The sequence below is a fragment of the Gadus macrocephalus genome, chromosome 7 (assembly GCF_031168955.1).
Source record: "Gadus macrocephalus chromosome 7, ASM3116895v1".
NCBI classification, from domain to species: Eukaryota; Metazoa; Chordata; class Actinopteri; order Gadiformes; family Gadidae; genus Gadus; species Gadus macrocephalus.
Window position 1 is genome coordinate 19,736,658 of NC_082388.1, and position 16,166 is coordinate 19,752,823.

Consider the following 16,166-nt stretch of genomic DNA (forward strand, 5'->3'; position numbering starts at 1 on the left):
CAACACGCAAACCTTGTTGTTCCTTCCCACTGAGCACCACAGGAAAAAATAAGCACCTGCCACTATTCATGGTGAGTGCTGGACCCACTACTACCCTCTATAGTTCCTTGCTCTCAGTGCCATTGAGATTGAGGTGCATACCTGTTTCCACAAGCTGTAGACCTCCCTGTGGCCAGGCTCCCTGTTGCTGCCCCAGATGAGAACTCTTTGGAGAATATTCAGATGTGACATACCGTGCAGATTAAGAAAATAATAAGCAACGGAGGAAGTCAAGTTCCATGGGGTATATCTGTCGGCAGGTGAACTACTCTGTGGCCCCTTTATTTGATATCTAAAGCAACTTGCAACCATTCATTCACAGACATACTGCTGTGTAAACCATGCAAGGCAACAGCCAGCTCATCGGGAGCAGGTAGGGTTAGGTGTCTTGCTCAGGGACACCCTAAAATTCAGCTAGGAGGAGGCGGGGGTTGACGACCTGACCTAAGCCGACCTGACCATGCATCTAATAATCATTATTATTTGTTAACAATGCTCAACTTTATAGCCCTTTGGCCATCTGAAATTGTTTGTCTATGAATAAATGTGACTTTATAGCACTTTTATACAAATCAACATACAGTAAAAGTGGATGCAGGCCTTAAGGAGAAAGCAATCATATGACCTCTTATGGTTCCATCTGTGGACCTAGGGGGGATCTAACCCAAAACCTTGCTGCGAGTCCAACCTTCTAGCCACTACACCAGTGGCGGACTCAGACTGTTTGAAGGGCAGGTGCGAAAAAATAAAAAGGGCACATTCTGGTCAACATGGGGCCCCACCAGCGGACACAGTGGCTTTTCTAACTTGATGGTGTTTTGTTCCCCCAACGGAGCCTTAAAGGCAGCGCTGCTTGGAAGGTCCTATCCCCTAACCTTAGCAAACGCTGCCTTGAAGGTCCCATTCGGGGCACTTGTTACATCTCCATGTAGCCCTTTAAAGAATAGTTGGGCTCATAATTTAAACAGATTTTTTTTTGCTTCAAAGACACTGTTTCCCCTTATTCTAGCGACTTTATAAACACCAAAATGAGTTGTTCACGTCATTGTGCACTTTCACATTTTAGCCAAAGAAAGGAGGATGCCTTACTGCTTTCATCTTTACTAACATTTTAGTAAAAATTAGACTGGAGAAAATTCAATGTGCCGCTACCATACAGTCTTTGACCGCTGACAGCCAGCTACGGAAACATTTAAGGAAGTTTTCCTTCATGTTGAGGTGATAGCTGACCATTATCGTCTCTCTTGCATGAAATGACCTACACTTGAATGATCTTGAACGCTCAAAAAATGTATATACATTTTAAACGGATTATGCAAACTGAAAATATTACGTTTTTCTAACTTGGCATCTAATTGCGCTTTTCCACTATGGGTACTGACATACTCTTAATCCGCTTTTTGCTTCGTTATCCAGTGGAGATTTAAGTACCACTCGATGTAGCGGTTTGTCATGGCGACGCCACATGAAAGCAACGCCTCGCATTCCCCGTTCGTCAGCTACCAAAGCGAGGAACGTCTGCACCTCAATAGCTAGCCCCAACATGTTTTTTTCGGTTTGCCATATTCTTGCTCAAGAGGGCACATCATCATCATCAGGGGCAACCTAGGGCACTCATTAATTTTTGTTCACGTGTAAAAGGGCAGCCAATAAGGCACTTTCTCTCATTTTCACCACCATAGAGGGCACTTTAGCGCACTTTTTCAACCATGGGGGCAGAAGGGCACTAGAAGGGCACCAGACGGGCAGAAGAGCACTAGAAGGGCACTATAAGGACCAGACGAGCAGAAGGGCACTATCAGGGCACTAGAAGGTCACTAGAAGGGCACTGGAAGGGCACTGGAAGGGCACTAGAAGGACCAGACGGGCAGAAGGGCACTATCAGGGTACTAGAAGGGCACTAGAAGGGCACTAGAAGGGCACTAGAAGGACCAGACGGGCAGAAGGGCACTACCAGGGTACTAGAAGGGCACCAGATGGGCAGAAGGGCACTAGAAGGACCAGACGGGCAGAAGGGGACTATCAGGGCACTAGAAGGACCAGACGGGCAGAAGGGGACTATCAGGGCACTAGAAGGGCACCAGACGGGCAGAAGGGCACTATCAGGGTACTAAAGGGGGCACTAAAAGGGCACCAGACGGGCAGAAGGGGACTATAATGGCACTCATTAAGGCACGTCATTGAATTTTCTTGTTCTAGAGGGCACATCATCATAATTTATTGTATGAAGGAGCACCCTAGAGGGCACCTAATCATGTTTTGAACGTGAAAAGGGCAGCCAATAAGGCATTTCCTCTCGTTTTCGACACTCTTGAAGGGCACTTTAGCGCGCTTTTTCAACCATTGAGCCACGAGGGGGGGCGGTCGCCCCTGCCGTCGCCCCTGAGTCCGCGACTACACTATCCAATAAAATATGCAGAAATAATCCACAACTTTTAAAATCATCAGAAAAATCCCAGTGACCTGATATTTCTGAAAATTATGCCTGCTGAGAAACATTTGAGGTGATTTGCCTTGGTTTAGATTTATGACTTATATCTTTATGTAAATATTGTGACTATGAGGTATTTATTATACATAATTATTTATTTAATTATACTTCAAAAACATAAACACATTGTTCTTGACAGTGGATTGACTGCATAGTCACAATGTTTGATTTCTTTTTTATGGTCCCCACACCTATTTTCCTTTCATACGTTTATCTTTGCCTCGACTCGGCATGAGATCCACTGCTTTTGCATGTACAATACGTTTGAGATTTTAATCATGTAAGTAGGGCAGTATGTTACTAGGTTCCATCCACAATGGATAAACATTACAATGTGTAGCCTATTGCAGTTTATTTAACACTTTTCCATAGTCTCTTTTGTGAGCTAATTATTCCGAAAGTGCAAGGAGAGGAAAACATCTAAACATTCGATATTCAAATGTGTCAGTTGTTATTAATTTTATGGTGGAAGTTTGAGAACATTTTTTTTCACATATAACTAGGTCATGCTTTTGATGCTTCAGTAGCACACTCCTCTGTCATCTAACTAGTGCATACATATTAATAATGTGTGTGTGTGTGTGTGTGTGTGTGTGTGTGTGTGTGTGTGTGTGTGTGTGTGTGTGTGTGTGTGTGTGTGTGTGTGTGTGTGTGTGTGTGTGTGTGTGTGTGTGTGTGTATTATTAGCCGTAGTAGTTTCACTGTGAATGTGGCGGGGTATAATTAAACATATGTTGTTTACGTAATGCAACGGTTGCAAAAAAAGAAGAAGCAGGCCTTCAGCATTTAGGTTACGTTGCACAAGCATTTCTTTCTTTTGCCAGCAGGGGGAAACATAGCATCTTATTTGTAGGACCTGGTAGATCTGGTTATATAAAGACAGATCCACGCAACGGTAGCAGGATGAATGAGGTAAAAGCAAATGATTCATGAAAACGATTTCGGTTGGTAAATCAAGTAGCATTGTAAATCAAATAGTCTGTTTTCCAATTCCAAGAGCTGCAAGTTAATCAATATTTGATACTTCTGTGCTGAATACTGAAATAGGGAATGACCACTAGATTGTGTGAAGGTTACCTGGAGGACTCTGTGTAGGGCCTCTAGCCCTCTTGTCTGGGCAGAGCCATTACGTAGATTGACCTCAAGGAAGGAAAGCAGCAGAACTATCAGTCAGAATATCATTGGAGACATCAGGAGGCCAATCAGACAAATTAATTAAATAATGAGTGCGAAAAGTAAATTTAATATTCTTTTTTATCCATTGCTGAAATATGCAGGCACCATCACAGCGATCTTAGAACCTCTGATCCAGTTGAACCCGCGGACACACAAAGCTATAGCTCTCTTCATAAAAACCGGCCTAAACTATTTTGAGGGACCACATAACAAATGTATTGTATATAAAATTGGCAAGCACATTTCCGGTTTTCATTTTTTAACCACAGGGGTTTAAAAATTCATGCTATAGGAAAGGATTTCAGAGATTGTTAAGCTTTATTGACTAGTTTGTATATCAATAAAGCATGCTTTAAAGAGAACATTTGGCTTTTTAGGCTAGATATTTGATGGTACAAATATATTGAATAGTATGTCAAATATATTTTCATTTATTCACATCGTCTGTGGAAAAAACAAAAAAACCCTGTCAATTCCCCCTGAGAGCTCTACTCGAGTCTGAGTTCACCCAAAAAACAGATATTCTGTCTTGATGTGTCAGATCTTTTTATCAGGGGTTTTCTTTCGGTTGTTTGGTGTTATAGAGTATTTCGGACATGGACCATGGGCTCTACTGGACAAAGGCATCCTTTCTATGAACGGCTTGAACGTTTTGTGTACTAGGGACCTTTTGACACCACACAGACTCTTTAAGGTAAGTATTCATCAAATTCACAACGTGATTTGTACTTAAATGATAGCGCACTTGAGTGAGGGATTCGCAGGGGATACTCTGTCTGAGACATTCCGAATACTGTTGGGATCCGGGCGGAAGTCTCGGAAGCAGGAAATCTCCCTCGTCCAATTAACATTTGTATTGAGAGAACACACATGGATGGAAAGGCTTGTGTGCCTCTGACCATGTTTCTGATCCCCCTTGAAGCAAGGCAGCCATTCCCCATTCCAGGGTGTTCAACTATTAATGCCTCATAAATGTCCCCAGTATGGTTCCTAATGCCATCGAGTCCACCACAGTTAAACTTATCCTGCTGCCCTCCCCCCTTCCCCTATCTTAATGGCCTAAGACCCCTACCCCCCACCACCGCCACCACCCCCAACCCCCCCGCCCAACAGAACAAAGTGCGACTCTCCAGCTAGTTTGAGCCAGACAGGTTGACACTCAAATAACCTTTCTCATTCTAGCAGGGATTTTGGGAAATGTTTACCCGGATAGTTCACAACCTCGCAGATGAGCCACGATGTCATCACGTGTGACGGTGCGTGAGGGGGGGGGGGGAATAAGCGAGAAGCATAATTCCTTGAGGCGGTGGTATGGTGAAACATCAACGAGGTAGCAATGGCTGTGGTTTCTTTGTTTTAACATATCGCTGGCCCTAAATTGTAACTTGGTTTCATTAGCATACATGACAATCAGCTCAGTGTGAAATGAGCCAATCTGAAAGTAAAATGTCAGCATCCCGCGGCGGTTCCCTCCGTCTCGAAACAACAAACAACATCGGAGGAAGGAGGGACAAGGATACAGTCATGTGTCAGGGGAGCAAGAGGTCACCGCAGGACTGTGAGAAAGACAGAAGGAGAAAAGAGGCATTAGCCGACAGGAGGTGGACCTGGCAATAGTTTTCCCCAGCCAGTTTGTAAAGCATTTACCCTTGCGCTTATGTGACACTGCAAATGTCAGCCATGTTCATGTTCCCCTCAATGTCAGCCAAGATCTCTCAAGCCGACAGTCTGCGCGGTGGACTGAGGGGACTCCAGCTCGCCCTGAATAATTTATTCACCCTGTTTGCATGCATTCACAGGCTTGAACAAAACGCCTGCCATTTCTCTTATCAATAATACAAAATTGTGAACCCTTGCCCTTTAGTCTTACTACCTATTCCCTGTTAACCTCACATTAAGCAAGGGCTGACCTTTTTTAGGCCAGGCAATTATCTCGCTGTCCCTTGCTATATTTAATAAGTGCTCCCATAGACTTAAGAGATCAACGCGTCAAAACGATTAGTCATTACTGAAGAATAATGCCCAGGCTTGTACTACAAGGAGGCAGGCCAGGTCAAAAGGCAAACCGAGTGCGATTAAAAGCCCCAGACTAAAAACCAGGCTGTCAGTTGCCATCTTTACAGGAGAAATTTAAATAATGGCCACAGGAGTGCGATCCTTTGGGGTTGGCTAGAGGTAGAGGTCTGTATGTGTGTGTGTGTGTCTGTGTATGTGTGTGTGGGTCGACGTTGGGTTTGTGTGTGTGTGTGTGTGTATGTGTGTGTGTGTGTGTGTGTGTTTGTGTGCGCGTAAAGGAGGGTTGGTGGGGGGTTGCAACCACAGCTGCAAGGCAAACAGTTGATCCTGTGTCGGGAAAGAGGATCAGCTAGGTCAGGGTGGGGAGGAGAAGGGAGGGTCAGGAGTGAAGGGAGGTGCTAGAGGCTGGAGGTCATGACCCCTGGGGAGTAACAAACAGACATCACAAAGATGTACTTCTTCAAACGACAAGGATCAACTGAGGGAGCGGGTAGGGCTGGAGGATGAACAACGTCGGGAAGTATCCAGGTATTCTTCTTTTATTTTTATTAGTGTTCATTTATTTTTTAAACCCTGTTATTGTGCCTCCATACATAATGTTTTTACTAAACAAGGTAAAGCTGTTAAATATTTACCACTGTGTTGTTTCTTTTACACAGAAAATTCCCGCAAAGACATCCAGGGAGAGGTTAGTGAGTGACTGTCCAAATGAGGTCTGGTGACCCATAAAATTCTAATTACACCGTGTATATGTGTGTTTATATAACATCCGAGGTCAAACCATATGCTCAAAGTTCGAGCACCTGGCGTCCTAACATCTGTGAGTATATTTATCACACCAATCACCATGACAACTAATGACAAGTTTTGGCTTGGTATGGTCTCCATGTGAATAAACAAATCGCCCCACTTCAGTGAGGGATGGAAAATACCTCAGCAGCACTGTAGTCTACAAATAGCAAACTGCATGAATATATTTAACAGCTCGACTGCACCCAGAGTTGCGAAACATTGTTGACAATTGATTTAAGTGAAAAAACTGTTTTGGCTAGGTTCATCCTGAGCGTAACATTTTGATTTCACATTTGAGGGACCCCTTGTACAAATAAAGAAATACAAAAACAAGATCCATGCTATATGGTTGTTGCTAGCTCCCTTTAGGGACTGATGCTCGCTCCCTTTGGTGGCTTTAGCTAAAAATTCCCTCAAATTATTACGGAATCTTTTATTTTTTATAATTAAAGTGTGCTTAAGAGTATAGAATTTGGCAGAACTTGGCAAAAACTATTTATAATGTACGTACATTTGAATTATGTATAATCCAATGAAAATAAGAATCGTTGGGTTTTCGTAACCTAACAATGAGCCCTATATATCTACATGGGGAGTGGGTCCTTTTCCACTGAGACCGCCATGGTAAGTTTACAATCATAATTGCTTCTCCAACGTCGTTGTAAAAGGGGAAGGGCGGTATTTAGTTAGTATTTGGTTGCATTACCAACCTAACAGCTAGATGCCACTAAATCCCAAACACTTCACCTTTAACACGGCACAGTGGGCGCTTTTGAAGGCCATAATACTACCATACATGCTAGCTCTCTCACTTCTTCGGCTAAATTTCAATCAATTGGTGGCATGTTATGCGGCCTCGCTGCGCTCCCCTTGACAAACAGGCGATTTTCGAGTTGTACACCTTGACCTCAGCTTAAACTTCTAAAGCCAGCCGTCTTCCTCTTTCATGCTCGCCGCTGCAAAAGAACTTGCGGGGTTATTGGTGGTTCAGGCTTGATAAGAATCTCGAAATGGAGTAGTTTGGCGAGGGGAAAGGTTACTGAGAGTTTAAAGAGAGTGCAGGCAGTCATGGGGAGGATAAAAAAAAAAAAAAGGGAAGTCGGGCTGAGGAACTGCGTTGGATCTCCAAAGTGCAGCGTAAACAAAAAGTCCAGTGTTCAACGGCTGGACTTTGCGTTGATGTGCCGGGCCAAAGGAAAGCTAGGACTTGAACTCCTCTTGACCTTTGGAGTAATGCCTCACCAGTGCCTGTTCTTTTTTTCTGCTCTGGGCCCAAAACACCAAAACACCATGATGGAATGGATAACTCTAAGGTCCATCTGCACCAACAGATCCAGCTCTGCTAATGGCTCTTTAATGCCATCTCTTCAGGGGGGGCCAGGCAATACAATAACATGTTCCATTTTGTTTTTCAGGGTCATCCTTGGGCATGCATTCAGGGCACATCTGTTGACCTCTGCGTGTCCTCCCTTCTCTAAATGTCTTTCCTGCCTTTGTCTGGCCCTGTAGAGAACAGCAGTCGGCTGTGAAGGCCCTTTTAGAGGAAAATACAGGACATCCTCTGGCCCTAGTATAATAATCACCATCGTCTTTGATTGCTCAAAGGCTTTCGGTCTTTTGAATTTCTACTCTTTTTTTTCTTCCTCTGACCCACCCCGTCTCACCCCAACTCATGTTTGTGTGCTCGAGCTCGACTAAAGAAGACCGAGAATATGTTCTGAGGGTGTTATTTCTATTAGCTCTAGACTTGAAAACGTATAATTGTGAAATATTAATGTTGAAATTAGATATAGAATTGTTAAATTTGTGTGGGGTCATTTAGATAAATGTATGTAAATGTGTATGTGTATAATGGGTATACATTATTCTATCAATTTATACATTATTAAGAAATATGCTATAATATTCTAATATCTATAATAAGTACTACGTGTCAATGAAAGAGCAAAAGAGTAGAAAAAAGAAACCACGTTAATACTAGGTCATGCATTTTAGAACTTTATTTTTGAGATATCAGTGCAAATGAACACCAAAAATGACAACATAAAAAATGAAATTAGGTTTCATTTCTTCACATGGAAAAATGAAACACCTTTTTTTTTCAATTTGTTGCTACAAATGTATTTCTCAGATGCACAATGCATGTCTATGATTGTACGTCAATCCGCCATAACAGCCCCAAGCCCAGGTCACATCACAGAGCCTTTTCTTAACCAGTAACAGAAAAGAAATAAAAGAAAGATCACAAAAATATTCAATGCACATATATTTTCACACATCTTCGTCAACTTGCTCAATAGCCATGTGGTTATTTAGGGACTGTTCATATTCTAAACGAACCGCCTTGAGAAAAAAAAAAAAAATGAAGACCTATTTTAAGACTTGACATTTCCCGCCCGACCCACCCCCCCACCCCCCACCCACCCCCATCACCAGTAGGGATACACAGGTAGTTTCACCATGCGTCTGCATGCACCAAGCAGCAGTGACGAGTCAGACATATTGTTACACGACACAGCGCAGGATAGGATTATCAGTTACCACATTGAGACACATGCAAAGAACAAACCAACGAAAAGAAAACAAACGAAAAGAGATGGGCATAGCATCCTCTGCCTTTGTATGTACACTAGTACGCATATAATTCATATTTACATATTCAGGGAATTAAAAACTAGGGTAATATCTTTTTCTTCAACAATACAAAATAGTCATCTTTCATAATGAAAGTACTATTTACACAAATATATTTAACCATTGTGAAAATGTATTTGTATTAGAAGAAACATTATTCATAAGGTATATGTACTTAAAGTAATGGACAACACAGTGTGTGAAACTAAAACTGATACTGAGAAAAATACAGTACAATCAAAAATAAGGAGCTAGAAACCAGGTATCCCTCAAGACACCAGCATGTCTTGGTGAGTATTACAGGATTGGGGCAGGTACATAGATCCAGCTGCAATGGAAACTGTACCTATGTGGTTTTTTTCTTCTTCTTTATTTTCATGCAATTCTTCTGACATTTTATGACTTAAGAGACCGCCACAAAAAAGGTGTCCATACAGCACAAGAGTCAAGAAATGATTAAAGTCACAAACTGTCAAATTCTCAACATATAACAATACTGACATTGTTTATAACATGCCATGAACTTATCCGTAGGACACCAAAGACTAGAAACATATCAACAGTGCAAACTTTGGTCTGAATTTCGGACTATATGTAAAGATCCAACAGCTTGATGCCATGTCTGTGTGCATTGGCAAAATAGTGCTAGTTTACAATGAATGGGAAGGTGATAGTTTCTTGCCACTGCAACAAAGTGCACATTCCCCCAGTATAGACATGGAAATTTGCACTGTTGAAATTTAGTCTAACAAGTTCAATTCAGATCAAAGCAAATTACAATGAATTGTTGACCGCAATTTACTGTTTTATGATTTAACTTTTAAATAAACCATGATTCTTGAGGGAATCAGAGATGAAAATAACCAAAACATTCATCATTGGAATTATCTCTTCCGTTGCTGTGAATATAGTCTTTAGGGTCGTCCTTTAAATGTTTCTTGGTGTACTTCTTTGTAAAGGACTGCTGTGCTTACCCTAATTCATTTTATTCTGTACCAGATAAAAAACTGATTGGGACTGGTTTGAGAAAAAATCAGACAAATTGTACCCAATTTTTTAGGTGGACTTTGGAATTCAGAAGGTTAAATACAATTGCATGACTATCAGAAATGGAGGAAAATAGATTGGATGCTTCCATTATTTTGGTTTAATCGATTGACATTCTGCTAACATAGAGCTATTCTGTACCATTCAATAACCTAAACATTTTAAATAACAAAGTCATGATATATGTCTTTGAACTTGAACTTGCGCCAGTTTACAAAAAAATCGTATATTCAGCATTCTGTCATTTCATTTCATTAAACTGCAAACCAATTTGGCAAGTCAGTAAAAAAGAACGAAAAAGTATAATTGTAATCTTTAGTCATTTTTTTCTGTTTTGATAAAGGTTTCTACCTTAGATAAAACCTCTATTCAGATGATTGGCTCAGCCGCTGGCTCTTGTGGCTGTGCTTTTCATTGTGGGATGGCGAGTGTGGGGCGGAGCTCAGTTTGTGTTCATAAGCATGCACGTCACTGATTGGCTCCTCCTTAACGCGGACCATGGGCGGGTTCCCTTCTGTCTGATCCCTAGCCTCCTTCCTCAGCTGAGCACTACCCTTCTGCAACATGTAATAGAGGATAGGGTTGGAGCGGGTCAGCCGGGGAGAGTCGGGGTTTGAGTCACAGCCCTCCGCCTCTTCCTCCTGCCCTGCCCACCGTGACGGGCTCTCTGGTTCTTGTTTGACCAGAGTTGGTGCATCCCTTTTCGGGGGTACTTGCCAAGGGCTAAGGTGGCTCACATTGCGTCCCCAGGGGGAGCGCAGAGGGATTTCGCAGGCTGGAGGCGTTGGCAGGGGTCTGAGGTTACCTGGGAGCCCCGAACTGAGTGAGCTGTGGGGCTGCCATGGTGATTGGAGGAAGTTGTGGTTGTTGTGGGTGGGCTGACTGAGGATGCTTCCGTTGGCCTTGCCATTGGTCTGCAGCACTGAGGGGCTGGGTGCACCCCTGGACTGCTGGGACAGTTCCTTCAGGCAGTTATCAGACAGCAGAAGCTGTTTAAGCACGTTGAATCCACGGCTTTCTCTGGCAAGGTATTCACTTGGGGGACTGCCGCTTAGAGCTTCCTCCTCCTTGGGCCTCCTTTGTTGAGGAGGATCCTCCTGGAAAGGAGATGGGCGAGTGTTGCCTCCATCCCCGCTATCCACTGCCCTTGGGGACCTGATACTGTGGACGCTGTCGGTCACATCAGGGAACGGGCGTCTTTTCTTTGGGCTGGGCCCGTGGTAATCCCTCTGTTCCTCCTTCACCGGTCTGGGCTGTGTCTCTGTCTGCATAGCAGCACTGCTGTAGTATGTAGCATTCTGTTGTTTCAGGAGCTGACTGAGAAGGCCGTATTTGGCAATGACCTCTGCAGGCCGTGGCTCTGTTTTAAAGTCATGTGGGGGGTCTGGGGTAGGGCTGTTTTTGTCAGGGCCCCCCCTTCTCTTTCTGACCACTGAATCCACGGAGGTGGCCGGAGATCGAGCCACTTCCTCTTCGGCCTCTGTTTTGACCTTGACGTCTACAGCGGGGCCGTTAGAGCTGTCACAGATGACCGAGGTGCCGAGGCTTTTCTCAAAGCTCATCCCGGGCCACTCCACTGTCCTCGGCGCACCTCCAGCCACAGGTCTGTCTTTGCGGTGAACCGTGGCTGCGGCCGAGCCTGTTCCTAGCAACAGCTGCAGCACTGTGCGCCTCTCTAGAAGGTTCTCAATCTGGGAGGACGGGGGAGAGGCCTCACTGCGGCTGAACGGCGTGCCACTGCCTGAGGGCCTTTCGGACAAAGGAGTGGTGGTGTTCCTGTGGATGGGGGCACTGAGTCTCTCCAACAGTACTAGGGGCTTTCCAACTTCCACATCCTGGCCCTGAACTTTGCTTAGGGGCATTGGCGGAGATGGTGACGCCGTACCACACTGGGCCAAATTCTGCAACAATTTACTGGCACTGAAGGCTGGCTCCGAAGCCTTCTCAGCAGGGAAGGATTTAGATTTGCACAAATCCAGTGGGCTGGATTGAATGTGGGGGGAGGGGGAGGAATGAAGCGACAGTGAGCCGCCGGGGTCTCGGCTGAGGGAACAGCGGGACTGGGCCGAAGCTCCTAGCTTTTCCAAGGGGCTCTTTGTCCTGGATTCATCCCAGGCCAAAAGTTCATCGGCTGGGCCCCGAGACATGGTGGCCATGGTCACGTCAAGTGGCAAATCCTCATTAGCTGCACATCTATTCCCCTTGTTGTCATTATTCCTGCGTTCAAGGAGGAGCTGCATGAGAGTGACCTTAGAATGTGATTTAATGTCTGGCTTCGATTCAGGCTCATGGCTCTTGGGGCCCTGCGACCAGGATGGCTCTGGTTTCCACTTGTTTATCAGCGTTTCGGTCAGCTTGTCTAAGGAAGATGTGTTGTAGGAGGAGGATGGAGAGGCAAAGGAGGAAGAGGCAGAGGGGACAACAGCACTGGGGGATGAGAAGGTTACAGAGGAACAGTGAGCAGAGGGAGGGGGTGAGAACGCAGCAGGGGCAGATGAGAAGACTGTGGAGGAGGAGGACAACGAGGAGGAGGAGGAGGAGGAGGAAGAGGTGGTGGCGGTGGTGGTGTTGACCTTGTATCCGGAGGCGTGGGCATTGGCCCGGCCTCTCAATGAGAGGTCGATGGGCGAGCTGCTTGAGTAGGTGCTCTCAGCGTCACTGCTGTCCTTGGCCACGCTCCTCTCTTGAGTGGAGCACTCGCTGTCGGAGGTGACCGAGGAAGAGCCACTGGGCGGCAGGAGGCCACAGCTCTCCTCCAGGTGGCCGTTCTTGGTCAGCTGCTTCTGGTTGTTGTGGTTGTTGAGAAGCAGCAGCAGCAAACTGCTGCAGGTCTGTGGGGGGCGCATGGGACGGGAGTCAAAGCCCCGCTTTTCCCTGGGTTGCTGGCTCGGGGCGTGGCTGACACCCTGGGCGACTGGGGGAGGGGAGGTCTGGCTCTGGCTGCGACTGTGGAGCAGGGAAGGGCTCTGAGGGCAGGAATGGGCCATACGTGGGAGTGTTGGAGTAGCCGTGTTTGTTGACGTCTTCCCGTTCTGGGTGGTGAGGGGGCTTAATCCATCTTGGGCTACAGGAGGAGCCTCTCCTGCGCTGGGTGGCCTTTTGCCCTGACCTAGCTGCTGTGTTGCCATGGCAGCGAGCCGTTCGCTGGCAGAGCGGCCCGAGAGCTGGGCTTTCAGCGCATGCTCACGGGAGTATTGCTGCAGGTGGGCCTCGCTGGAGAGCAACAGTGCCAGCTGACTGCAGGCCACGCTGGGTTTGGGTGAGGGAGCCGGGCTGGAGCGAATCTTCACCATGTTGGCAACGGCCTTGAGGCGCTCGGTGCAGGACACGGTCTCGGTCGACACGGGAGCAGATGGAGGCGTGGCGCTGTGTGCCGAGCGCGGTGACTCTGGAGGTCTGTCCTGGTTGTGTCCGCGGCGGCTGTAAGGCGTGTTGCTATGATTCTGCAGTTTATTTTTCCTCATCAGTCCCTTCAAGCGGCTTGATGCCGTGCCATAAACAGGAAGCGGCTCTTTCTCTGTGGCGGGGGCCTTGGGTGGTGGGGAACACTCACTGGCTGGCTTATTGGCATGCTGGGACAAGGCCACGCTCTGCAACCGGGAGCTGAAGGACTGGAGCAGGGAGGCCAGCAGGGTGCTCTCCCCGGCATGTGGAGAGCCCTCCCGGTTTCCGTTCTGTAAACCTCCCCCTTGGCCATTTAGTTCCGCCAAAGGGGGGCTCACGCGTTGGTTCACTGGCTCGTTCCAGACCTCGGAGCGCAGCAGACGGGCCTTCTTCAGGTTCTGCGAGACACCCAGTGAGGGCCCGTTGGTCCCGGCCTTGGGTGTGGCAGGGCCGTGGTTAGGCAGCTGGAAGGAGCCTCCCACCTTGTCGGCCTGCTCCTGGTTGTGGTGGGCTGCCTCCGACCTCCTGCTCGCCGTGGCCCCGGACCCGGTCACCACCGGATGCATCAGTAAACCTTCCAGATAAGTTAGAACAGCTGAATCCTTGTGTGTCTCAGGGCCAGGCTCCTCCCCATGAGTCATGTTCAATACTAGGAGTCCCTCGTATGGTTTGGCAATGCTACTGGGAAAGCAATGTCCACTGGATCATTTGACTGACAGTGGCATGTACTTCCGAAGAACAGAGAAACAGAAGGTAAGCAGTTGCCGCCCAGAATGAGTCCAGCGGGGGTTGGTACGAGGATCCACTGACTAGATGTGTCTCTTTATACAGTCAGCAGGGCAATGAAACTGCCAACACACGTAGAGCCATTCTAGGGCAAGAGGGCCCTACTGGCACTGCTCTGTGCCTCTGAACAGTGGTTGATCCCAGAAGGCCCCGGCTCCGGGCTTGTGCGAGAGGAACGTAGCAGTCAGCAGGATTTCTCCACAGAGTTTCTGTTGACACATTCCATTGCTCAGGAGGATAGTTACTCCCAAACCTTCGGGGGCTTCTTATGGTGGCACCCTTTCAGCTTTACCAGTCGCCCATCGGGGGGACCTATGGGAGAGGGGGAGAGAAGAAAAAGAAAAAAAGCATGAGAAGAGGAGATTTGCACGTCGGCAGCACATCACATTCATTTCTACACCTTGTCTGCCATCTCTGTTACTTAGCAACATTTCAGATTGACTGCACACGGCTCCCCTCTCGCGGCTACCCGCCCCGCCGCCCCCTCCCTCACCGGCGACACATGTAGATTAGTTCTGATTGGATCCAAATTGAAAATCTGAGCCCACTACCTTGAAAACATTCAGGTCTCAAGCTATAAGCCCCCCCTTCCCCCCTCTCACCGCAAGCCCTCCCTCAACCTCCCCCCTCGCTGGAACGCCTTTCAAGAGTGAAGGGCCAGTGAGAGCGCTGAATCAATTCCTGTGCAGCTTGTCATTTCTTTGGATTACCCTCCCTCCCGTCTCCCTCCCCTGCCTCCATCTCCTTCTCATGCACTTGAGCAGCAGCTCGCATGACAAAACCCTGGCAGGTGGTCACATTCAGCGACAGCCATGCGCACCTACGCTGTCCACAACCACACCGAGGAATGGACAAACACCATCAATTCATTTATTTTTGTATTTCATGCATGTGAAACGTAGGATTTTCCTATCCGTCGCATGTGTGTCAGTAGTATCTGTACCATAGGTATTCTGTGATTGCGTTCACTAGTATGTTGCTGTGATATTTATTTACACTTCACTCCACCTAAACCTCCAATCAACGTATTTTATCTTAACCGAAGCGATTGGTTTGTTTACCGGTACCGCATCAGTGACATCCGTCCGACACGCACGACGGGACCCTTCAATGTATAGTGTTTATTTGTTTGTGAGCGTGCGGTTGGAAGGGGGGGGGGGGGGGGGGGGTAGAGAATGATCAGGTGGACCTGTCACGCCACACGCCAATGGCGCCGGCACCACTGACACCAGGGGGTCGAGCTCCGTTTTCCTGGTTGCTATAACGATGTCATCGGCCCTGCCCTCGGAGACCTCCGCTCTGAACCCTGTCAGCGTGGTTTCCGTGGATACGCGGACACCTCTGACAACCGCGGTCGAGTCCCGTAAAGGTTAATTAATACAGCGAGCTACCACCTTGCCTCGGCTGGCGCCCCGCGTCCTTCCCCTGACGCTCCTCTCACCTCGGATGTCCGCCACGGGCGCTACACACAGTAGGTCACATGACAGCGGGGGGGGGGGGGGGGGGGGGATTACGAGGAGGAGAAGGCCGTTCCTCCGGGGATAGCAGCATAGTTTAACTACTGCACAGAGAGATACGCAGCAAACAAAGAAGGCCGTAAATAGAAAGACAAAGTGGGAGTCAAACCTGGATGGATTTAATCGCGAGGGCAAAGTCTTCTGATTGGCAAACATGGTGAACCCTTTTAATGCCACCTAATAACAAGCTGGGATCAGGAATTAAAGTGGGTTGGCGTTGTTTCATGAAGTCTAAATGATAGGGCAACGATAATTGTGAATAAGCAATGGGAGGAAGTAGAACG

The 16,166-nt window shown here is 47.0% G+C and overlaps 1 protein-coding gene and 1 long non-coding RNA gene across 3 annotated transcripts in view; one reads left to right on the top strand and one right to left on the bottom strand.

Moving 5' to 3' along the window:
• Positions 1-6,105: 6,105 nt before the first annotated feature.
• Positions 6,106-8,853, top strand: LOC132461810 (uncharacterized). The gene is made up of 2 exons (XR_009526683.1): positions 6,106-6,250; positions 6,382-8,853. It is a non-coding gene; the product is annotated as an uncharacterized LOC132461810 (long non-coding RNA).
• The window catches only part of nrip1b (nuclear receptor interacting protein 1b), a 30,615-nt gene continuing 22,948 nt past the window's right edge, over positions 8,500-16,166 (bottom strand). For both annotated transcript variants that reach the window (XM_060057233.1, XM_060057232.1), the window contains exon 2: positions 8,500-14,677. In XM_060057233.1, coding sequence (XP_059913216.1) covers positions 10,561-14,220 — 3,660 coding nt within the window. In that variant the 5' untranslated portion in view covers positions 14,221-14,677 and the 3' untranslated portion in view covers positions 8,500-10,560. The remainder of the gene's footprint in view (positions 14,678-16,166) is intronic.